Genomic DNA, 26546 nt, shown 5'->3' with positions numbered 1-26546 from the left:
TAATAGTTTGGTCATGGCTTGGGCATACACACACACCCCTCTTAAATGTAAATACCATAACGTTACTTCAATAACATTTTATGCTGTAATGAAAGGTTACATTAAAAAGCCCTGCGTTCGCTGTAATAGCACTTCGAGCTGTGTAACATGGGGGACTGTTTTCTGTCTCAGTGCATACTTACTGAAACGCAGTGCAGTGTGGCTGGGATTGTGGAATTGTGCAGCGATGAACACCACAACACTTTTACACAAAATCTGACCTAGAATATCTGAACCTTTAAAACAGCAGGTCAGTCAGCCCCAGGCCTGGTTCCGTGCGTTCCAGTTATGTGCACAGAATAATGGAGTATTTTATTGTAATTTATTACAGGGGCTCGAGTCTTGCTAAATCCATTATATTTGCACAGATTTTAATTGTTGGATTCATAATAACATGGTTCAGTTATATTCTGAGTCCCCTGGATATTAAAAAGACAATCAAAAGCAATGTTACTAGTTGCCATGTTGGCTTTTCAAAGAGCTTTTGAAATAAACACATACCTATACAGTGTAGGGGATAATGGTTTCATGTTGGCTTTTCAAAGAGCTTTTGAAATAAACACATACCTATACAGTGTAGGGGATAATGGTTTCATTTAGCCCCAATACTGGCAGCAACCATTTATGACGCAGCCAGTTTGGCCAGATGTTATTGTTAATCTAAGACAGGGCTGTCCACAGTCCTGGAGGGCCATTCCACTCCAGGTTTAACAGGTAAAATGAGATCATGAATGACTTCAAGGTCTGGCTGGAGGTTTAATTGGTTTATTTAAACAATTTAGTACAGATTTATAACAAAGCCCATGAGTGGAAGGCCCCACTTTGCCCCCTCCCCTCCCTGATCTAAGAGCTGTGTTATGGATGATCTTCATGTTCTTCAGCTCCAGCTCTCTCTCTCTCTTCAGTTTGCCTCTGGGGTCCTTGACAAAGGTACTCCTGTTGACGCCATGCCAAACTTCTAATGCCGTTTTCTCAGCTTAATGATCTCATTGTTGCCCATCAAGCCCTCTGCTTTCAGACTCCTTTGCCCACCCAAAGTGCTCACAAGAAGAGGGTATTGTACCCCAAGAGAACTGACCTTATGAACTCTACACAAGCACTTGAACATGTCCATGACATCATTCTTACTTTACTGTCCCAGCCAGCCAATTAAGCTCTTCAGACCCTACAAGGTGAAAGTAGTGATTGGGGTAAAAGACTTTAAATTCCTATTTCTGTTACAATTCAAGTCTACCTATTCTTAAAGGCTGGGTTTGAACCCTCTGTCAAATACAAGCAAGGTATGTGCATGTTTTCTGGTGAAAGTTGCTGGAACAGTAGTGGCATTGCAGTGGCAGTGCCCCTCTTAGTCTGCAGATACACAGGGCACTGCTCCCTCTTTGAAGCCTTCTTGCCATTCCTCTACACGATGTATCCTTGCAGAGTATATTCTCACTAGATCTGCTTAGCTCAGTAGTTCCAGTTTGCAGTGTCAGTCTGGAGAATGCTATCCTGAGCACTAAGGATTCAGATGAAGCAGCTCAAAGCATGCTCTGCAGAAACCCACAGCCCCCTGTGGCACGCAGCGTGCTGCTGAACTCTCTCTGCTGAGCTGAAGCAGTTCTGGGCTGTTGTGACTGTCTCAGGTCATACCACTGCACTGTAGCTGACCTTGTCCCTTAGTACAGAACCACTTCACTGACATTGAAGCTTCACATCCAGTCACACACTATTGTTATTATTATTGTTACAACATTACATTATTCACTTTTACGACACTCCATGGCCATTATAAAATCTATTCTGGACCATGATAAAAGCATAGCACTGTGTTGTAGTAAAGCGTCGTGACATAATGGTCAAGCACAGCCATAAAAAATCAGGAGAATTAACGAGATGGCATGCAAAGCCCCGGGAACATAATATTCCAGCAGTGAGTGAACCTGGCACATTGATTCCTGTGTCAAATTCATCCCAGACTGCTCCTTGAACTGTCTGTTCAAATTCTACACCTGCTCTACACGGGACGACAAAGCACAACAAAAGCATTGTAAACTGACAGATTGCTTTGAAAAAGTTCAACATAAAGGGGAGGCTATGGCCATGATATATGTGCACTGCTCAGAGGGCCTCTGACTCACCAGCAGCTTCAGTTTAGGTCAGTTATGTTTAAATGATCTTTTGTCTTGACTTTGTTTTTGCTTTTTTTATCACCAAGCAGACTTTTTACAGAAAAGCTATTGAGGGAGTGTTTGAGTTTTTGTGTCTGCAGCCTCATTTGGATCCACAATTATCCTTTAATCACTGCTCAGCAAAGCAGATACTATTGTGAATCATTTTGCCGAATCCCATCGTTCAACACCAGTGGGATTAACTGCTAATCCGTCCACAATTACTTACCTGATAGGAACCGCTTTCCACGGCACCATGGCACACAACCATAATGGTGGATATGCAGTCAAGAGAGGCGAGGATGCTTTTACAAACATTGGCATAAGCCAATATGGATAAGGTTGCACCCTGATAGCACAAAGTGCGCTTTGTCATACAGCACGTAGCTCTGCCCCTTCCACCCACCATCTGAAAAAGCAGTGCTAGTTTCAATAAGAGCCCTTTGTTTAGTCTCAGAATAAAGCAGTGTACGAGATGGAATGTGCTGCAGGTAGTAATCTAAACTTCACTCACCCAAGTAGGGATCTTTCCTTGGAGGAACTTCACAAGGATTCAAACCTCTTGCTCCGAAAGATCCCACAACAAAAGAAGGCAAGCATTCTTCATATCATTCTCAAACAACTCGTATCAGATTATTTTTGTTTGTTTGCTTGTGTAAAGTTGCCACGACTCTCTCAATATGGCAACGCGCCTCTGACTCGTTTTAGGTAATTTCCTCGTGTCAGACATATTGAGATGTCTTTGTCAACGTCCTTTTGTGTGTTAAGCTTGACCATTTGCTAGGAGGAGATTCGTTACACATTTCATTTGAATGATCAGTTAATAATACTGACATCAGCGTAAGACCCGTACTTCCCTCTAGACTAGAGCTTTGAATTTCTTTTGGATCAGAAGTCTTCTTAAATGTCTTCAGCGGTGAACTGGAACAAACAGAACAGCCCTACTGTACCGCAGCGTTTGTATTTCCTGAAGAGTTCATCCCCAACCCACGCCTCTCCTTTTGAACTTTCTACTTATTCTTACTCGTCATTATCTCTGGTGTATCTTCCAACTTCAGAGAGGTTTGTCTTCTTTAAAAACACAACAGAGTCATAATACAGAGTGCTGTAAAGCTTTTTAGAATAGGCTCCAGTAGCTATATTCAGAATAAAAATGTTCTTTTACTTCAAATAGTCTTTACCACAATTTTACAACATGCACCCAAGGTACCAACCCAGTAATGAAAAGGTTTGTGAACTGTTTCTTATTAGTTTGAAGAATTTGCCAATAACAGTAGGTTTTGCAGCTAAAATAATGAATTACAAAAATGAAGACAACTGACCCTTTTGTATACTTCCTTTCTGATAAAAATAAGGCAGCACTCAGGTTTGTACGATTTTATTTACAAATGCAGAAGCAATTTACTTTCGTTCAGAAGGTATACATACACAGTACACAAGATGAGTGCTTCAGTGTAAGCTGCATACAAGGGGACATTGCTGTGCTTAAGCGTTAAAAACTACTATTGACGGTCTATTTACTATTTTACATTATCTGCAAAAAAACAGATGCATCTATTGCAAGTTTGTACCATTTGCAAAACTGATGAAACTGCACACAAGTTCCTGAAAGCAATTACTTGTACAGTATTCATCTTCTGTGTGCTTCAAAGTGCATTAGCTTGCGATGTGTGGATTATTGTACTTGAAACAATGTTAAAAAAAATGGGACTTCAAAGTGCATAAAGATACAAAGCGCACACTGAGCTTATGAGAACCCGACAGCGGGTTTCCTACTAATGCATTTGCACAGGTTGAACCACGGCTGGGCTTGGCAGGGAAGCCTGGCTCTTCTGATGCTGAACCAACGGGAGATGTGCTGGAGAATCAAGACATTCAGAAACAGCAGCATCCTGCAGGTCACCCAGTCTGCTTGGCTTCTTAACTGCAAACAAGATGTCCTTCCTACTTCATTAGATTTTGCCCCCAATTAAATCAAACTCTCCGCTTCTGCTTCTGTACAGTCTGGTCTTGCCTTCAATCCAGATATTTCATGTATTTCCTGAACGCATTCAGTTGTTGACTTGAAGGCTTCATTGTAGCTGGAAGGGGGGGTCCAGTGAATTCGATATTAGCTGCCAACTGGTCCAACTGTGTGGCCCCCATCATGTGTGTATGTGTGTGGGGGGGTTGTTTTTTTTTTTTTTACTTTTTTGCACACTGTTAACCCCAGCATTGTTGATCTTATTGGCAGGACATAAACTGCATCAGAGGAGGTCTGAAAAAGAAACACATAAACCTACTTCAGATGACCCAGCGTACAACTGCCATCAGTAAACACTATAACCATCATTTGTGGTGTCGTTACAATTGCAAATTGATTAGATGAAGTCTGTGAGCCTGTGAGGATCGGAGCTATTTGCAGAGGAGAAAGAGTGGTGTAGGAGTAGATGGAAAACAGCAAGACTGAGGTGACTGCGGGACTGGTTTAAATACACTGCAAAACGTTCTGATTACTCTGAAATATGGCTATCATGCTTAAACGTGTCTACACCTACATTCCCATAACGGCAATACCCAGCATGCTATTCATTCACTTTGTTGTTACTAAAACTCTAATAAATGATCTCATTGCTGTGCTCAGGACTTCCTGACTCACTGCAGGTTTCCATGGTCACTCAAATGGCCAGTCAGTCAAAACAGTTGTCTGGACCGGATTTACATTTTAAAGTCCAGAGAGACAATAAAATTTTTTTAAAAAAGCAAAATGAATTGGTTCAGGGACTAAAACAAGAAAGCAGCGGACTCAAGCGAGCATACAGGGCGCTGCCAGTGTCGAAGCTAGGAAATGAAGCGATCTTTCTGCTCTTCTGCTGGCATCCCCTGTGGTTGTGCCTATTCTTTTCCAGGAGTTCCTCACTTGCGTTCTCAGAGGTTCCTGCTGGGAAAGGCAACAATCGGAGAGTCGCACGAAGCCTTGCAGCTAGCGCCTGCCAGCAGCGGTAGAGCTCAGCTGAAACGCTCCCTGAATACACGATCAGTGCATTGCGTTTAAGAAATGTCATGTAGAACTCTCAGAAAAGGGTACTGTTAAATGAACACCTACTGCAGACAGACGAATATATCATTAACTTTCATGGAAAAAACACACTCCGTTATTCTGGAGTTTCTTTTATTACCTTAAGAGACCGATTACAAGCATCTGTCTTGAATGCCTAAACTGGTGTTAAATGACAGACTGTGCCAATTATCTGTCAAGCTATTTGAAGATTTCAGTTGGGATTTGACTTACAGCCAATAAAAATATTCTGCACTGCAGGAAGAAGGCACCATGTAGTAACACTTGAGAGAGAGAGACAATTTGAGCTTGTCTGGTTCCTAGTAGGTGACTGATCTCAGAACTTTGTCAAGTTGGATCTTAAAGGACACAAGCAATTCTGCTTCAATAACATGACAAGCCAGCCCATTCCATCCCCTCACCACTGTGTGCAGAAGTATTTAAGTCTAAGTCTGTCTCCACTTACTTTCCAAGTATGTCCTGTGGTCCTGGCTTCTGACTGCGCTTAAATTAATGGTTTGGGTTAACTATGCCAACTCCTTTTAAGATTAAAGATCCCACCCACATTTAAACATTAAAATCATTTTACAAAAACACACTTGAGACACATATGCTCAATTAAGAGATGCTGGCTTTCACATCATCCCCCTTCTGGTCATGGTTTAAATACCAGTGATATTTCAATCTGTTGCTGTTGAGATCAACTGAATAGATCTCAGTGTATCCGACTATGGAAATTTAACATCGGGTATCCCTCTGAATGCAACAAAAGCAATCAGTGCAGGAGCTCAGGTGCAAGAGCTGATTCCTTTTAGTGTCTGTGGCTTACCTATCCAGGGCTAATGCTGCTGGCAAGGCTGGTGTGAAGTCTCGTGCGCTAAACTCTCTGTGCTCCTGCTCGCTCCACAGCCTTCTCTTGATTCGAGGTGGGCGGGGCAGGACTCGGTGGATTCCGAGGGGGCCGGCTGTGCTGGTGGCCCCGCCCCCTCAGCCCCACTTTCCAGGCTGGACTGGCAAAGAGAGAGACTCTCGCTGCTGGCAGAGTGTTGCATAAGAGGCCACGCCTCCACGGGATCCATGTTTCTGTAACAAACGAAGGAGAAACTGCTTATAATGCGCTCTACCAGACTGAGTAAACCCATACAAAAGCGCCCCCTAGTAAAAGCAAAGTGTAATAAAGCACAGTGAAAGCACGGTAAGGGATGGGCAAGCATTGTAAATAATAGCAAGCTATGGTACAGCATATCAATAAACATGGCAGACCAGGGTAATCTATGGGAAAGGCATACTGTAACTATGGGGAAAAGCATTTGGTTGCATGCAGTGCAGGCACTGGACTACACACCCCTCTTCAGGATCTTGTGTTTGTGACACACTGTATGATCTGGGTGGGTTGCATGCTGGGTGTCACTTGGTACAGAGTATTATAGAACACAGCTGTGTATCAGTTGTGAAGCACTGATACACAGCTGGTCCCATAACCCAGCAATACTGCAGTAATTTGAAAGTTTCTGAGATTGTTGAAAATGCATCAGTGTGAGTTGGGACATTTTCTGATTATATTATAAACATCCAGTAGATTTACATGCAATATCTGTGTTTCTCATCTCATACCCTTCATCCAGTGTGTTCTGCGAGTGGAAAGGACAGCCCTCGCTGTTGTGCTCCAAGCTGCACGTCTCATCACAGCACAGAGAAGGGATCAGATGAACCGGACCTGTCAAATTCAACACCCGCCTCTTTAGTTTCTTTCATTTGACCTTTATTTCACCAGATAAGAAGATCGAGAACAAATTCTCATTGGACAACAACGATCTGGTCAAGAGGCAAACATCACAGCAGCACAAAGCAAACAAATACAACATAGAAAAAAATAAATAAATAACAAATTAACAAGTACATACACATGCATCACACGAGAGTGAATTCAGATTCCCATTAAAAACACCCTCCGAAACAAAACTCTGTAGTTTTAATTTGATTTGAAATTCATTCCAGTCATGAACAGCCGCAAACGGAAATAAATTACACCCAAAAACAGTGGACACTCCGGGAAGAACCAATCTAATAAATTAAAGTGATCTTAAAAACTGAAGCAGAGAACTGCAACAGGTTGAGCAGATATACAATCAGGGTTCTATAAACTAGCCTAAGCCAATGATCCAGTCGCCTAGAGTGCAATGAAGGCCATTCAACAAGAATATAAAGACGACATAAATAGAATGATCCTGCGCTCTAATAAAGGACACACACGGCGTCAGTCTAGCTTCTTGTTAAGCAGCATGCTCTGGTTTGCTGGCTTCACCCGATTCCTCCTTTCAGATCACGGATTTACGACACTGGTCGTAACGAATACATGCCAGCAGTAGATCTGTTCAATGTGCGCAGCAGACGGAGGAGGATTTGCAGACTGCTCACACTTAACGTTTTTCTTTTGGTTCTGGACAAACAACCATGTCAAATTTGATTGGAAGTCAAAGAGTGTACCAATGCAAGATGTGTCATGTTCTGATATTCTAACCATCGCCCCCCTCCCCTCCAGAGTTAATTGCTCCGCTCATCACCTAGGAGAAAGCCCTCCCTCCAGGGATCTCAGAACGTCTTGCCTCATGTGTTACAAGCTGCAGCCCCTGGATATAAGCTTCCACAGCAGAATGCAGTTGTGGTTAAACACGCTGAGCTATCACTTCCACCAGCTGCATCTGCCTCGACCTCCTCAGGCCAAGGCTGCTGTAGACTGGAAACAGATGGCACTGGTTAAACACTGCTGAGCTACAGGCCTGGGTGTGCTCTGCACAGCGATGCCCTGAAGCAGAACTCACCACAAGTCTGGGCCGGGTTGGGGTGGCAGTGGCAGCATGCTCTGTGAGCGCACGCGTTCATCCCGTGTCTGTTGAAATGCAAGAGCTCGGAACCATTGCATGGAGCTTCCTGAGACCTCACAGACCCTGTGGAAGAAATCACAGAACAATAGAACACAACACAGGCTAATATAACACAATAAACTACTACCTTATTAGTCTAGCAGAATGGCAATACCACTAGAGCCTGTTCACCTCTTACTCAGAGTAGAGTTACATGGGTGGGACTCCTTGCCACCTTTGTTATGCCCATATTTACACTCAAATAAAAAAAATTAAAAAACCAGCAGAACGGTGCCTGGTACATGGAAACAGTTTTATATTACCTCAAAATGAAACAATCAGCCATTGTAATTACTTCTGAAGGACATGCCTGCAGTTTAAAGGAGTTCTCAGGGAAGGAAATAAGACTCCCATTGCATAGCGGTTTGCTCCATTTCTGGTTCCGCTAGGAGTTTACTAAGACACACGTGAGCTTGTTACCTATACACACACTGAGACTAATCAAGCTTGTAGTAAAACCTGGAATGGGTGAAGCTGCTGTGCAGTAGGAGTCTTATTTCCATCCCTAGTTCTGATAAAAGGATTCTACTGTAAAACACATTAAAAACATGAGCTCGGAACCATTGCTTCCTGAGACCTCACAAACAGCCGTGACTTACAGCTGGGCTTCTTGTCAATGAGCTGCCTCTTGCAGTAGATGATGCAGAGGATGAGCAGAGCCAGGAGGACGGTGGTCAGCGCACTGCAGATCACTGCAGCCAGGGCTGTGTCCCGCGGGCTGGACACTGTGGACGGGATCTTCACCAGGTTCACCCGGTTACTGCCTAAACCTGAGACAACAGCAGCAGGGACACACCATCAGGGGGGTGGGAACAAGACTGCCATTAGATAGCAGTGTGATCCGCTCCTGGTTTTAGTACGAGGTTAATAAGACATGCCAGGACTTGTTACCTATACACTGTGGCTGATCAAGGTCGGAGTAAAACCTGGAATGGGTGACACTGCTATGAAATAGGAGTCTTATTTCCATGCATGTAGTTTTGTAACATATATACAGAGAAAGGATGTGGCTCAGATGTAATTATCTTGGTTTGTTAATCAGAGAACACGAGATGCCTAGCAAGTCACTGGACAAGACTAGCAAGTCATCCATGTTTCAGTACCCTCGGGCAGCTGGGCCCCTGTGAGCTTCACTTGATTTCATCCTTAGCGCAGCACCAACCTATTTAAACATGTTGAAAAACAAACTGCGGCCCGTACAGAGTGGGGATTCGGTTAATTATTACATTCAAACAAATACAGGTTCAATTATTCACCAATTCAATGTAAGAAAAGGAACTACAGCCACCCCATATATTTACTATAGAAGCTGGATTAATAATTAAAGCACAGCCAACAGTGGTCCTCATTTTCAAAGCCCTCTTTGTACTGCAATGTAAATACCCTTTTGGCCTTGGTATACTTTGATATATTCTGTATTCAAGGATAAGGGTTTTGTACATACCATTTAAAACGCAACCGATTTCACGACTGTGTTTAAGGCAATAGAAACAGCTGGGTAAAAATGGTGCAAAATCAGCAGATAAGCTCTCGCTGGGTTTAAATCATTTTTTTAGGTAGTTTAGGGAACATTTTAAGCCAGACGGCATTTAGTTAAATCAATAGGCAGTACAGAAAAGGGACGATAAAGGCTTATTAAAACTGCATTTGTGATTAATAAAGAGGAAAGGTCAAATGAGGGCTATGGCTGAAAGCCAAAACAAAATTGCAAAAGAAGAAATAAAATCATCCTCTCTCTCAGGAGAACACACCCAAAACCACAGTGTGAAAAGCAGTGCTACCGGAGGCTACAGTACTGACCCAATTGAAAACAACAAGGGACTTGGCAAGAGCAGATATGAAACGCTGGAAGAAGACAAGACAAAATGGACCACAGAAGGAAAGAAAATCATTTCTTCACTGATGACTAATAAACAACATGATCTGCAAGGTTGTGGTGGTGCAGAGACTGACACCACCCAACTCAAGGGAAAATATATATATATATATATATATATATATATATATATATATATATATATATATATATATATAAAAAATACAACTTTGGTAGAATAACTTTGGTAGAATAATTCTAAGTGATTTTGTAGCATCTGGGTTTGTTATCATGGTTACCAGGTGTTTTGGTATGGAAGTTCAACTTGTGCAGTGGGTTTGGCGTCACAGTAGATGCAGCGTCTATACCCCTAACGGGTTATAAACACAGCTTTCATTTTGTTTTTTGTACAAGCAAGTTCCACATGATAATCACAGGTTATAAAATGGCAAACCAGACGGAGCAATCTCATTGGCTAGAGTGTGTTCCAACTTGTTCCAATGTCCTCCTACCAGCACAGCCTGCAACCACTGTCTGATTTACTTGACAACCAATTCCCTTTGGGAGGGGTGGGGACTGTTGCATTGTAGAAGTGCAATAACACACTCCTGGGTGTTCAAACATGGTCCAACACCTTCAGGGTCAGGGTGTTTAACTTGGCTTCACCTTGTGACAACCCCCGGCGTGCGGACACTGGACTGTAACCGATCGTCCAGTTGTGTGTTACTGTTTTAATGTATGTGGTGCATACAGGCCCACATGTAGAGAATGTTGTGTGTAAACACGGTACCTATTACGCCCAGCATCTATGCCTTAATGTTTCCGGCAGCGCAGCCCACACATTGGCAGCCTGCTGATGGAAGACTCTTTTTAAAACATGGCTTTTTTAATTACACAAAACCACAAAGACCTGCACAACTGCTTCCTCCACCCGTACGTGTCTGGGTCTTTTCACCTACAAGGCAGACATAAATAAAACGTTCCAACAAAGAATGTACATCACCTAGTGCACATAGAATTCCTTTCCAGCTCTGCTGCAGCCAACGACTAGAGCTGGAACATTCCCGTTTATCGGGAGATCACAGCCGCAGTACAGAGATAAAAGGATAAGAGGATGAAATAGCTTTCACCTGCTGATCTTATCGAAAAACATGCCGCTCTGCCAAAAAAAAAAAAAACTCCCATTGAATCTAACACTTAACAGCTTGACTTTATCCGAAAAGCAGTCCTTAAAGTTTCCAGTGCGCTGCATTCCAAACTATTCAGCTGATCAGAGGGGCACTGAAGAATGCTACTTCCAGAACTGGAGTCAGGAATGATGCAGAAAGACAAACCCACCTCATGATTTGTGTTCCGAGTGCTTGTGTCTACTTTGCTTTTTGAAAATTTAAATTTTTTACATTTAGAACTGAACTTGAGATTTGTGTATTTCCTGTGTAAAAATCTTTTGAGGTATTTGTTAAGCCTAAACAGATTATTATTATTATTATTATTATTACTATATTTTTAATACGGAACCCCAAGTACAATGAGGACCCAGTCTGTACACGATTTGAAAGACATTGCTCCCAGAAGGAGATTTAATATTAAGGGAAAATGCAGATTCCCATCTTTTCCTCAGTGTTCCATTTTATTTGACTAGGGAGCATTGATCTTACCAGATGTTAGACCTCTCCCATCGCCTAATCAAAGGAATATTTTCTACTAATACTGTGTACGCTGCACTTCAATGTACAGTTTCAACATTTTCTTAAATGGGTAATCTGTTACTGTAAAACACAACGAATATTGCTTTTAAATTGGACTGTTAACTATTTTTTCGCCTTTTCTGTTTCTCTTTCGTTCAAAAGAGAACCATCATCTCAGCACCTTCCTGCTCACCGATGTGCAGACAGAGATCAGGTCCCAACCTGCTCTTAACCAGCTAACACAAACACACACACAGGGCACCACTGTGTAGAAATAATCTTACCAACCACAAAGTTGGTATTCCAAATCCTAACCTAGAAGCTCTCCACACTACCTAGATAATGCATATTTACAGTCATGTATTAGCAAGGATCGCGTGAAGAGGGTAGCTTTACATACCAGTCTTTGCGTGTCTCTTCCTAATGGAGCAAAAAACTAGTCTTAAAAAAAACCTGTTCAACACACACGCAAAACAGAAGCTCAAAACGGCAGTCTAATGACAGACACACACATGCACGGCAGATCTGTTTATCAACATTGAACTTCAGCAAATGGGTCATTGCTTCTTAATGAAACTCTTCTTTACGACACTCCAGACAAAGCGTGACTGGAATTCCTAAAGGATCCTCTTAATAACCCGCTCAGCGGGAGGGATCTGGGGGCGTCTGTATTAATGCCCTCTTGTGCAATGGATCCCTGTGCAAACTTTACACCTACTTTACACCTACTTTACTTTTTACACCTAAATGGGTGCTTCTGGGACCCTGTGCACCAGCAGGGATGGGACCCACAAGCAAACAGCTAGGAAAACAGTCCCGGGACACAGAGACAGGAAGTTTAGCCGGTTTGGTCTCAGACTCATTTCAAGTAAATACCACTTTAATTTTTTTTAATCTTATTTATTTATTGACTACAGCATTACTAAAGAGCACTGCTATGTGTAATGTTACTACAGCATTAATAAAGAGCATTCCTGTGTTTTCACTAGCTCTGTGTTTACCCTGCTTTTGCTATTCTTAGACTTCGCTTCGCTGTTATGACTGTATACTGCTGTAGATTCACAAAAGCATCAAATCACTGTAATTGGTTCAGAAAGTTGTTTTAAAAACAAAACGGCAAAACAGCTCATTAAAGTAAACGGAACGCCCAGAGTAGTTTATTTCTATTTTGGAGACTTCATCAGGTGTGTTTTTGCTTTGGAACTCCAGCCCTCTGTGTGTTAATGAAAGCTCATGAGGTCCCGTCTCCCCCCCCTGCTGAATGCAGACGTGTGAATGTATTTGTCACGACAGCACAAGACCTGGCAAGACCGCTTACACTCAGACGCTGCCAGTTATGAACACAGACACTGGCTGGCTCAGCTAGCTGCAGGGCAATCGGGAAGTCACACTCTATTACTAAACACATAAGTTAGCCAGCCAATTTTCTCCATGCCACCCCCAGAAACGTAGGGTTATACTTAACTGTTAACAGCAGGAGGAAATGGAAAATTAATTGGATTGGAGGTCTGCTCTGAATGTTTTTTTGTTTTTTTTTTTACAATGTTGCAGTATTTTTGTTTAGTCTCACGTTAAACGGAGGATATAATCGACTTTCAAAGAAACACGTCTGATGTTGCCTATCATTTTTGCTTCAAGCAAGGCAATCTGTAAAATAATTTTGTTCTACTGTAAATAAATACCCTATCACATCTTTAATTTCACAGACCACACCTTAAAAGAGGTTTATAAATTTGGATTAGATTTACAAAAATCCTCAACCAGTTTCACAAGATAATTACATTAAAAAACACATACAGAGAGACTGAAATAAATGGCAAATATTTGTTTAAACCAAGACTATACAAAGCAATCCAACTCCTCTGCATTTGTAGATTTGATAAGCAGGTTATTTTGTTTTCTATTGCATAGAACAAACATCAATCACTTACAGAGCAGCTCGTAAGGAGGGGCGGGGTCTCCACATGGAATACACTCCATGTCTTGGAATCCACTCAGCTTTGTCTTTCTGTAAAATCTAAAAAGGCAAACAGATAATTACTGTGTTCAAACTGAGGCTGCACTGCACCTTCTCTCCACTGGTCACGGCTTTCTGTGCATGCAATACCTTTAGCAATGGATAGACACTGCAATAAAGGTGCCACTGCATTGCAAAAATCCACCAAGTAATCTTAATAATAATAATAATAATAATAATAATATAATAATAATAATAATGGGCTTCTGTGAGATCATTGCTAGGGATGTGTGTTGGTAGAAAGCTGCTCAAATTAAGTGTTTTATGAATAGATTATGGGACAACTACCAGCTTAAGACCAAAAGTATCTAGACCAAAAAAAAAACAACAAAAAAACACCCTGTTAGCAGTACATTGGACATTAAGAAATATTATTATTATTATTATTATTATTATTATTATTATTATTATTATTATTATTATCATCATCATCACCCTTGAAGTCCAAGCCAGGAGTGCAGACACTACTGTATTTACCCTCCTTCCAGTTCTGAATCAGTTCACTATTTAACACTAGCTATAAAACCTGCAGGACCCCCTGGTCTAAGCCATGCCTTTGCCAAGACCTCCTAAGTACTCCTTCAGGAGTCTGGCCCAGGACTCACCCAGGCAGGCAATCTCCACACATGGCGTTGCTGGTGGCCGTGCAGTTGGCTTTCTGGAACCGGTTGACCAGGGCACAGTCCAGGCAGGGTTTACACTTCTGCATCCCAGAGTCCTCCTTGAACCTGTTGGGCCTGCAGGGGGCGCACCGGGCATCCTCCCCATAGCCAAAGCCACATTCCTGCAGGGATTAACAAGACATACCCAGCTGTTAAAGGAGGCTGCGCATGAATAAGGAGGGAATACAACAAAGCTCCCAGACCCCCTTTGAGAAAGGATCTAACGATTCTTCCGCTGGCAATAATCTCAGTTACTCCCACAATCAGCTCCACTTCATTCCAAAGCACTCAGAGTATTCGAGTGATGAAAGGGCCTCCGGGACTCTGCTGTTATATTACTACTAGCTCATGGCAGGGTTTGAGCAGCCTGGTTTCTATAGAAGCCAGCTATGGGAATGTTCAGGCCTCCATCATTGGTTACAGATGGAGACCCGCGGGTCAAACAGACACGCCAGCCTGGAACTCTTACTGAATGACCAAATGGTTTTTAAAAAAAGGACAGAATGCAGGTCGCAGATGCACTTACTGACTGGTAACACTTCCTGTTGCACGGCTGTTTTTTGTTACTTCCAACACTACCCTTGTTCAGTGTTTCTCACATCTTCAAACAAAACATTTTACAAAACGATCCGGGAGCAGTTCAAAGTGCTCTTATCAACTCGAGCGCTTAGCAGTTAGAAACCAAGTTTGATCTTCTTGTGGAACCTGGCTCTTCATAGATATCCCATCATTCAAGTTCCTTTTTTGGAACTTGTCCATTTCAGTAAGTGGAAGATGTTTTGGTCAGATTAAATATTATTCATTATAATAAAATTCAGCTTTTAGCACTTTACGCAACATTAAAAAGGTATGGAAAGAACAGTGCCTGCTTGTGTTATAAGAGTACCAACATATACCTTGAAAAGCAACATGAGATTTAACTAGAGCAAAGCTTTTTCAAACGAAGCAATGAAATCATATATCCGATTTCATAAACAAAATGGAATGCAGTGCCTTCTAATTTTACTCGACCACACAAACAAAAACCTTGTAATTATGTTTAGAACCATCTCAACTACATGAGGTCATGGAAGGCAATCCGAGACCAATGCAAATCAGAAACAGGATCTAACAGGCTCCATCATATTGTGAAATACCTGCCCCTCTTTTTAAACTTTATCTTTAACCCTACAGACCTGGCCAGCGGATAACATGTTGTTATTAATGAAAAGCACATTAATAGGTGCCCCAATTCTGAGGGGTCGCGCAGTACTGTGCACCATGGGAAGCACCATCACTCTGCACAGTGTGAGAGAGAGACAGGCAGCTGGATATTCAAAGGATCTCATTGGACCCCACTTGTTGCTTCCCAGTGCAGCTGGTATGCAGTTGGTCAAAAGGTGACTTTTTCAATGAGGCCAATCACAGCAGGGCCTGGTGCTGTTGGCATAACAAAAGTGCTCAATTTGAAGCGATGTTTTGAGTTAACTTTATTTAATCAAAAACGGTACAGATAAAGTTAAGACACTACTGCACTTCATAATTATCACAGAGAGAACACGAGAGCATGCATGGAAGCTGAGTAAATAAGCTTAGAACAGAAGGGAGGAAGCCCTTTCTAAATGCATGGAATATCCTACCAGGTTCACACAGATATACCAGTCCTGCTGTTTTAATGCACAGATATACCAGTCCTGCTGTTTTAATGCACGCAGATATACCAGTCCTGCTGTTTTAATGCACACAGATATACCAGTCCTGCTGTTTTAATGCACAGATATACAGATGCACACAGATACCAGTCCTGCTGTTTTAATGCACACAGATATACCAGTCCTGCTGTTTTAATGCACACAGATATACCAGTCCTGCTGTTTTAATGCACACAGATATACCAGTCCTGCTGTTTTAATGCACACAGATATACCAGTCCTGCTGTTTTAATGCATATACCAGTCCTGCTGTTTTAATGCACACAGATATACCAGTCCTGCTGTTTTAATGCACACAGATATACCAGTCCTGCTGTTTTAATGCACACAGATATACCAGTCCTGCTGTTTTAATGCACACAGATGTACCAGTCCTGCTGTTTTAATGCACACAGATATACCAGTCCTGCTGTTTTAATGCACACAGATATACCAGTCCTGCTGTTTTTGTTGCCAATCTAGCACAATAGCAAAAGTCTGAAAAACTAAACCAGTGTCCTGTCCCAGCCATCGCCACATCCGTCTCTTCTAAGCAATTCCCTCCCTCTGATCTTTCTGATTTTGATCTACGGCTGCCGATTCCTTTCCAAGAGCATCACCCCAGTGTGATTTCCACCGTTCACTGCGTTATTTGCGGTTACTTTCATGTTAAATGCAGGCTTCCTTCAAAGGGTTCCTGAGATCCTCAGTTTCCTGAACTCAGTAAACTTCTGGGGCTAGTTCCAGACATCACTATTATTATTATTATTATTATTATTATTATTATTATTATTATTATTATTATTATTATTATTATTAATTGAATCTATAAAGCGCCTTTCAAAAGATCTCAAGGTGCTGTACAACAGTAACAACACAACAAACCCAGCAAAACAAAAAATAAAATCAGTACCATTGTAAAGGCACTAAAGCAAGGAGCAGAATGAGGAAGCCGCTGCCCTGGTTGAAGTCTGGCACCCGGGCTGAACGCTTGCTGCTGAGAGTAGAGCAGTCAAACAGTGAGCTTGGGGATGTGCTCAGGACAACTGTCCCCAGCAGAGGAGTGCGAGGAGCTCTGGGACAGGGAGGAGCAGTTGTCCCCAGCAGAGGAGTGCGAGGAGCACTGGGACGGGGAGAAGCAGGCTTGGAAAATAAGATTAGTTTTGTTATGAGACCTCATTGGTCTTACTGGGACGCTGGAAAAGGACATGCACTGTGACGTTCGAAAGATAAAAACCGCAGCACAAAAAAATAGGCTCCCTTTTAATGTTTTGCCAGCTATTGTAGTGCAGCTTGTTTGAAGTGGCTTGTGCATAAAAAGGCCCACTTCCTGATTACCCGTAAGGGGATGATTAAGTTAAATGCAGAGCAGGCAGAAGAATGCAAGTACGTGTCTATGTGGCACTTAGTGCTGTGGCTCATCTTGTTAGAAAACTGAGCTTTCGAACCACAACTAGACAGCTTTGCACGATTTTTCTCTTGCTGAATCGCTTTCCTGAACAATACAGACAAGTATGGCAGTGACACACATCCCCTGTTCTAAATACAAAATGAGATATGACAGTCTCATAAAATCACCCTGGTGTGCGTTACATCGATCGCATATACATGGAAAAACTGTACCTTTGACACAGATCCCGGAGAACAGATACCAGCCCTGCTTTTTATCCACTCTGAATGTGTTCAGTGTCTGGCCAGTAGGGATCGCTGTGGCGCGATGAGGAGAAGCAATCCCTGCCAGTTTCCCATCCCCCACCTGGGGAGCATCAGAGCCAACGTGACGCCCCCTTTGGAGTCCCCAGCAAAGTTCGGCCTCTTTGAACAGCCCGGACACGAACTGGCACCGTCCAAGCTGTGCGACTCATCCTGCGCTCCGTGCAGCAGCGCTTTCACTGGATGAGCACCCCGGGGACCCCTCTGTGCATATATTCTCACACATGCTGCTAAAGCCAAGTTTAATGACAGCTTAATAAGCGGTTCTCTGGACATATGATGCATTCTTAAGTACGGCTTGCAGACGTATTCACAAAGACTCACAATAGCACTTAATCATCATTCTGCACTCACGGATATTTGACAGGTTTAATAAAATCTCCAGCATGTTTCACCTTTGGGGATGTCGCTGAGCAAGTCAGAACAAGGTGTCATTTCTTTAATATGAACCAGTAATGTCTTTCCTCTTGAAACATTGAGTCTGTCAGAGATCTTCTTTAAGAAACTCTGTTTCAAGAAGAAAACGATGACATTACAGGTGCACACTGTCAGTGGTTATTTTATTACTGGTCTCATTACAGATGACATGCCAGGAGTGCAGACACAGTACTGAAGAAGGATTAGGAACACATGTCATGGGATAGAATCATTCATTCTTCAAAACACTAAACTGTCTTTCAAAGTGCGTCATTACATTTCAAATGGACCTGAGCTACAGTAAAAAGAAATTGTCTTCATATTGTCAAGTGAATAAAGGTATGGAAGGCTCAGTCTCAGAGGAGTGGGATATCCCTACTGGTATCTGCTCAACAAAGCCAGTATATACAAGCCCCGCTTTCTTCAAACCACAGATCAGATTTATTAAGAGAGCCAACGGGAAACAAAAGAGCAGCAGAGCAGTGCGTTTGAAATAATTACAGCACGCTGCTCAGACTGCAATGGTTACAGCACGCTGCTCAGACTGCAATGGTTACAGCACGCTGCTCAGACTGCAATGGTTACAGCACGCTGCTCAGACTGCAATGGCTACAGCACGCTGCTCAGACTGCAATGGCTACAGCACGCTGCTCAGACTGCAATGGTTACAGCACGCTGCTCAGACTGCAATGGTTACAGCACGCTGCTCAGACTGCAATGGTTACAGCACGCTGCTCAGACTGCAATGGTTACAGCACGCTGCTCAGACTGCAATGGTTACAGCACGCTGCTCAGACTGCAATGGTTACAGCACGCTGCTCAGACTGCAATGGTTACAGCACGCTGCTCAGACTGCAATGGCTACAGCACGCTGCTCAGACTGCAATGGCTACAGCACGCTGCTCAGACTGCAATGGTTACAGCACGCTGCTCAGACTGCAATGGCTACAGCACGCTGCTCAGACTGCAATGGCTACAGCACGCTGGGTTATTTCAGATATTAAGTAGGAATCACATGACTCCTGGAGGGGGGGGGGGGGGGGGGTCACAATAATGAACAAGCCCCAAGTTCATTAACCTGTTATCCTACATTCCCAGGACTTTACTGATGCCAACCAGGAGTGGGTTCAGGTACCAGGGGCAAGGTAACTTTATCCCTTTGCCATTAGCCTCTCTTCTCAAGTGTTATGCTGCCTGCTTAACCTTTATTAAAGTTTCAAGAAAAACAAAAGCAAAGGTATCAAACAAAATGCAGCCCAAAAAGACATACTGTAATGAAAGATCTACATTTACAAATGCCAGTGCTGCTCCCTCGGTCCATGTTAAATAGATATGGCATGTGTACTATTCTTAGATCTCAGTGTGCCAGTGCTGCTCCCTCGGTCCATGTTAAATAGATATGGCGTGTGTACTATTCTTAGATCTCAGTGTGCCAGTGCTGCTCCCTCGGTCCATGTTAAATAGATATGGCATGTGTACTATTCTTAGATCTCAGTGTGCCAGTGCTGCTCCCTCGGTCCATGTTAAATAGATATGGCATGTGTACTATTCTTAGATCTCAGTGTGCCAGTGCTGCTCCCTCGGTCCATGTTAAATAGATATGGCGTGTGTACTATTCTTAGATCTCAGTGTGCCGCTGATTACGTTAGAACATTGAAATAGTTTTTTTATACATTGCAATTGTCTCTTTATTGTTTTCCAGGACCCCCTTGTAAATGAAGCCTTGGTTTCATATATTTGCATTCATTATTTTTTTAGTTTATTTAGAGTGCATTAGGTCCCATCGTATACACAGCAGACACTGCATGAATTATCCAGCGCGCTCACTGCGAACACTCAACAGATTTTCACTACTTTAAAAGCTACACAAAGAACTCCAAGCAGGGCCCCACACTCGCGTCAAACTGAACAACACTTCAGCCCATTGTTCTCTTCGCGGGGAGACAATGGGCTGCCGATACAGCTGCCAGTGACAAGATAATGAATTACACAGAAAAACAAAAGAGCTGGTCTAATGCGACACAGGCTGAAGAGGAAATAACATTCAGATCAGTCTTGAACACACAGCAGTGGGAGCGAGGCACAGCCAGACAAGCACTTCCATGCAATCGACTATTTTTAAAGCAAACAAAGAGATTAAAGGCAACTTTTCCCAATTGGCTCTCTATCAAAACCAGCCCAGTCTTTGCTTTATGGATGGTGCAGACAGACTGTATAGATAAACAATACATTCTTAATGTCATAATAAATTACCCTACATGCCGACAGTCACTGCAGCCTACATGTTTATCAGGGCTACCAGCAATCCAGTGGGATAGAAGACAATACACATGAATTATGTTTACAATCCCTATTTGGAAACAGAAGTCTTAATCAATTTGATCAGCCTCTACCATGCTGAGAAAAGCCACAGCTGGATTGTATTAGAACATTTTACAGCACTGAGGATTGCATGAACCTTCTATCTGTGTTTACTCCAGGATAAGCACTACAGTAAGTGTCACCTGCAATGCAGGGGCACCCCAGCTCTACGACAGTGCTGTGGCTTTACCCAGCAGGGCATCGGCTCATCAAATCAACCCCTCAGTTAGAAGACAACAAAGGGCATGGCAATGTTACTGCAATTGTGTTAGGTTCCTATTTACAATTACAGATAGATGTGAATGTTGCCTTTAGCTATGCAAGCAGGTTTCAGCACCTCGTTTGACTGCTTAATTGTGTACTTTGCAGATAAATGCAGTAATCTACAACAGAGTTGTGAAGATATTCCAATAATATAGGCGTGGTGCGAAGGATAGGTGAAATATCAAAGCCGTTTAGTTTAATTAAAAGGGCTTGTAAAACCACATTCAAGTGCAGAACTAAACAGTATTCATAGCTTGTGGTAAAAAGCAGGGAGCATATTTATATGGAATTGTTGTGCTGGTAACTATACAAGACTGCTAGTCACTTTCCAGTATGCAAACACTACATGAACACACTCCGACAACCCGGAGACAAATTCCACTTATTAAATCAAAGAGCAAGCTAGATGAAAACTGAGAAAGCTGAACAGAACTTGTATGGATACACATGTCATCTCACTGACATGCAGCATCTCTTGACAAAACGTTGAAACTTATTTGACCAATTGCTTGTTTCTTTTTTTTTTTTTGGTAACTTTATTGGGTACCTTTCTGAAAATAATTGTGAGAATGATGATTCTGTGTTTATACTTTTCAAATGTATTTTCAAATGTAACCAGGAAAGAACCCTTGAGATGCATCTCATTTTACAAAGGGGTGCGTGCAGGAGAAGGCAGCAAGAAATTCCATTAGAAAATCTACAGCAAGCGTGTGAGGCAGGCCCTTTGAGAAGTCATGGTCTGCAAGGATTCCTCCCTTGCATTACAGTACAGATACACACCACACTGTACCTACCTTTGAAAGCTCCTGTCCCGGACCACACTGTCTGCAGACAATGCAGTTCCCATTCCGGTCTCGGAACTCCAGCTCTCTGCAGCCGCTCACTTCCCCGGCCTCCGCGACCACCTAAACAGCAAATGTGTAACTGAGTATTCCATGCACGCTGGCTCTGAGCTGCTTTTACAGAAAGATAAACCACAGCAGACCAGTACCAGCATCGCACTGTCGTGAAACGCAGGCCGACGCTACGATAGGGATCTGAGCCATCTGTAGCAAATCGAGCAGGCTTGTCCAACAGGCTACTTACTGTGCCACTGAATTCCAGCAGTGCAGCTTCACTTCATGGGAATTAGGGCTGGGAAGGGAAGCATCTTAATTCACACCTCTGCCGTATTCTCCACATCATAAAATAAAAATGGGTTTATGGCAAGTACATTTAAACTAACTCTAGTAAACAAAATGAATGATTGGAATAGTTTGAATGTATACTTTCTGTACCCCCACGATCTACAATAGAAGGCCGCAAATACCTTGATTTAATGTCATGCAAAAGTAACACAGACCCAGCAGTCACGTCAACATCAGGAGATAATTTGCATATAAAGAATTGAGCCTAAACGTACCAGGCAAGTCCAGATGAGCACCAGCTTGAACATATTTTCTAGTTTGTGCGACTCCTCCCAACCCAGTCTGTTAGTTTGTGAGTTCTGCTTTCTGGCTGCAAAATAAAAGGTAAACACAACATTAAAAGAGGTGTCCTTTTGAGTATAATCTGCCTCTGTTTGTACTGGAATCTGATCATTCATCTTGTCATTATGCATGTATATTTCTAACAATTACACATAAATACCCTAATATCTAATTGTGCAGAGCCCTGACCCCATACGAATCGACCTCTTTCACAGATCCCTCTGTTCTTTAGCCTGAGTTATGCTTTGATCCTCTTTGTTATTTTGAATGGCTTATTTTAATGCATACTGTTGTATACGTTGTGCAGGAGTGAGTTCACAATGTCATTTTTGAACTCGAAAAGGAGATGGGGTTTAACCTGGATGGATAAATAAAGATTACATAAAATAATGGTGAATGCAATCCTATTGATTCACCTTGTTACTGATGGTGCTAGAACAAAAGCATCTTATTGACTGAAAATGAGAAGGCTACAAATCACTGTCTTTAGAGAGTAAGAGGCAGCACAGGAATCCGTTCACAGTAAAGAAACGGATAGCCATGGCACTCTCAGAGAGTTTCTATAGTGACCGGCCCCGAGGCGAGATGAAAGATCAAATGCTTCATGTCGAGACGGAGCACAACGTTCCAAACAATTCCAAAACAAACCTCCAGACCTGCTGCTTACCCAATATGCCATAGGCCGGATTCACAAAGCATTAGTGTGCCAGCAATTGCTTAGGTGCATTTACTGCTCAGGGAACATACGTTTAGAACAGAAGGTAGGAAGCACTTTTTTTTCACAGAGAGTTATAAATGCATGGAATAGCCTACCAGGTGACGTAGAAGGATTTAAAACAATGGGAACTTTAAAAAAAATACTACATTCTGTGCTTTTAAAATGAGTTCCCCCAATAGGGGAGAATGGTGTGTTAGAAAGGGATGAGCATTGATGGGCTGAATGGCCTTTTCTCATTCCCAAACTTCTTATGACCCTTACACTTCATTATTAAGTTCAAGTAATTCACATGACTATAAATGGACAAGTTAACTGTATTACCTTATTCTAGTGCGGGCTGATGTTTTTTTTAGATGTTTGTTTCTAGGAAAGCTTGTGATTGCTGAACGACTCATTGAATCAATGTGAAAATCCAGGTTCCCCCAAAAAACAGAAGAGACACTTACTGTTCCTGCCTGCTTATAAATCTATGAGCACTGTTATTATCTGAGAGCACACACTGACATAAAACACCAGCTAGCTGCCCCTGAATTAATACCAGACAGAAATCAACAGCAATGACTCATTCAGCTGAAACTTTAGCCCAAGTGTCTGTTTCAACGGATTCATGTTACACTTTAATATCATGGACCATGTGGTATGAGATGCATTCTATATGAAATCATGTGCATTTGCAATGAGGCTATTCTGTAAAGTGTTGCCACCAGTTTATTTGTTTTCTTGAGAATATATATAATCAAAGGTTACCCGTCCTTGCTGGCTGTCCTAACACCAGTCCAGAAGCAATCTACAATAATAATGACACCATATTTAGAAAAGCAAGCTACATTTTTTTATGGTCTTTCCAAGTAACTAAGGGCATTAAAAAATCACGGTCAGCAGAAAAATCTACTTTATACTGGACCAACTAAATGACAATCACAAGCTTCAGAAAGCCTGCGATTAATTATTGTTTAATTAGTCCAATAAAAGTGATCACCTCTCCTCTCTGTCTGTGGGAACAATAGATGATTTGCAAGTCACAAAAGTATACATAAATATGCACAGCATTTAGAAAGTGTGGAACAATTGATAACCTGCAATGTAACATTACAACATGATGCAGAGGAATGCTGTTTCATTCTGGCAGGGAGACAGACTCTAATGTTCCTTTAGTTTGTAACCAAGAGCACGCTGTTAGTCCATGCGATGAAGAATATATTACATAAGGGATCAGCAACAGTGTAACATTTACTAGTTATTCGATTAAACACAGACGGGTGTATTTTAATAATCTACGTGCTATACAATTGCGTATTTCTGTATAACAATCCCAAAGCACATAAAACTGGCGGTAGTGTGTCTCGGGGTATTCTTTTAATTGAATGAAATAATGTTAAGAATTTGTCCGGGCGAGGTGAAACGCCAGAGGGTCGATTTAGAGTTAAAGGGCCGTGATGGGGTATTAAAACAGAGCTCGGCTCTCTGAAATTGTATCACGGGACACGGCAAGAAGAGAAGAAACTCCAGGCGTGTACACAAAGCACCACTCCGCAGAGCGAAACAAAAGCGCTCCCCGCAGCACAGCATGAGACGGGCTAAAACTGAAGCAGCATGGCATCTGCAGAGCCGGTTATACACTTAGAAAGAGAAGCTCACGGGATGCAAAATTCAGTTCAGGAGTTATATTATTATCATGATCGTATATATATATATATATATATATATATATATATATATATATATATATATATAAAAGCATGGTTACCCTGTGATCTTAACAGCATTGGGTTTGGAGCAGTAAGTAAATCGGTATCCTATAGACTCCGCACAGCAGCACGAAGCCACTTATTCAGCCTTGGAACCTGGTTCCTGGAGACCTAGATTGAGGCAGCTTTGCCCTGTCAAACCGCAGAGTCTCCTGATACCAAACTCCAAAACAGAATGTGGCTTTGTGTTCCCTCAGTGAACATGCAGTATAGCGCCAATACCATTGAATTATGTTCTCCCCTGAAGGATACTTGTGTGTGTTCAATATACATGTATAAGATCATCCCGAGAAACAACTATAGATCGATAGACATGTAGGTAGATACACAACACAAATATATAGAGAAATAGATAGATAGTGCTATAAGAGAGCCATAGGAATATAATGCAGTATATAATATCGCCTATAAGTACCCCTACTGTTTTCAAAACACACTTTCCTTTGAGAAATAAGGTATGTTAAACATAATAAAACGTTGAGAAGTAGCTCTTTTGAGCAAAAACGTATATATATATATATATATATATATATATATATATATATATATATATATATATATATATATACATACATGCATACATACACACACACACACACACACACACATTTTTCTATCCAATAATTTCAGTTAGTAAAAGTTATGCAACACATCACTACTGCTTATTAAATGCCGCTTTGCCTTCTACTGCATGTTGATCAATGTTAGGAAGTTTAAATATGAAACAAACAGTGGCGTGGCAAAGCGTTTAAACCCCTATATGCTCAGTACTTGCTCTTACCAGAATGACCCAGGTTCCTTCCACTCAAGACGGCGTTATTCGTCCTCCCAGTCAGATAGTTCACGTTCGTGTGTGTTCCAGTCCGGGAGCTTCTGGATCAAGCGCAGACGCATAATCCCCACCTCCCGAGCTGTACCCCGCAGAGCTCTGCAGACAAAATCACCGAACCAGGCAAAGAAAGGAACAGCACGCAGATCAAAGCAGAAGAGGCTCTGCGATCAAACGCGTGTAACCTGAGCAGAGACCAGCGCCTACACACATCAAAGACTACCCATCCGCACACAACCTCCAGCACTTACAAAAAACACAAGCTAAACACGATCACCAGATAAAGTGCAGCATGAAAGACGAGCCAGTCCAAACGCACATCGCCTTAATTCTCTCCCTTGAAAAACAAACTAAACTGAAAACTAGAGACACTTGTGTTCCAGCTCCCCACCTCCCGAGAGATTTCAAACGTGTCTGTTAAATAAACGAACCGCTCCGTGTGTTAAACAAGCCCTCCTCAGCTCGGAGCTCCCTTTCATCTCCAGGAGTGACGTCACCCCTGTGCTTGGGTATTGGTCGCATATTTTAACAGCAAACTCGCAAGCAAGGCAAGTTTACACGGGGTGGTGAAGCAAGGGCCACAAACCCAACGAGCCGCCGCTAGAGCACGGGCTATTATTATTATTATTATTATTATTATTATTATTATTATTGCACTATGGCTGTTTTCAGCGGGAGTAAGAGCCGTATTGTTAGGGGAAACTTTTGAAAACTGGCACTTTATAAAAAGCTGTGATGATTTATCATCTGCCTAGCGGGAGGCTAGCGTTGCATGTGCCTCTTTCACCCGCACTTAATTGTCGTGTGTACAATGCGGCTCTGACGCTGCTGCAGACACGGTCACAGGGGACAGTGCCCCGCTTGCTACCAATAGCACAGCTGCAGTGGCACAGCGCGCTACCCCTGGCTCGGGTGCAGATGCGATCATTCCTTCACAAGAGGGTTAAGCAGCAGAGTCCCTGTCAGCGCGTTTACAGGGCTATCGTGTTCCTGCCGCTTAGCGGCGCTCATCAGCGTTTGAAAG

At 42.3% G+C, this 26546-nt stretch overlaps 1 protein-coding gene across 1 annotated transcript; it reads right to left on the bottom strand.

The window, feature by feature from the left end:
* Window positions 1–3551: 3551 nt before the first annotated feature.
* LOC121302844 (tumor necrosis factor receptor superfamily member 19-like) lies at window positions 3552–25988 on the bottom strand. Its single transcript, XM_041233120.1, has 10 exons — window positions 25475–25988; window positions 22161–22255; window positions 21553–21663; window positions 14277–14455; window positions 13586–13671; window positions 8750–8920; window positions 8049–8174; window positions 6841–6943; window positions 6056–6309; window positions 3552–4446 (listed from the first exon to the last, which is right to left on the bottom strand). Exons 2-9 carry the CDS (start codon window positions 22191–22193, stop codon window positions 6066–6068), a joined length of 1053 nt encoding a protein of 350 aa, XP_041089054.1. The 5' UTR covers window positions 22194–22255; window positions 25475–25988; the 3' UTR covers window positions 3552–4446; window positions 6056–6065.
* Between the last annotated feature and the right edge of the window lie 558 nt (window positions 25989–26546).

Source organism: Polyodon spathula, chromosome 30, assembly GCF_017654505.1.
Source record: "Polyodon spathula isolate WHYD16114869_AA chromosome 30, ASM1765450v1, whole genome shotgun sequence".
Classification (NCBI taxonomy): Eukaryota; Metazoa; Chordata; class Actinopteri; order Acipenseriformes; family Polyodontidae; genus Polyodon; species Polyodon spathula.
The sequence above is the reverse complement of the archived record's forward strand: the minus strand, read 5'-3'. Positions and strand labels throughout refer to the sequence as shown.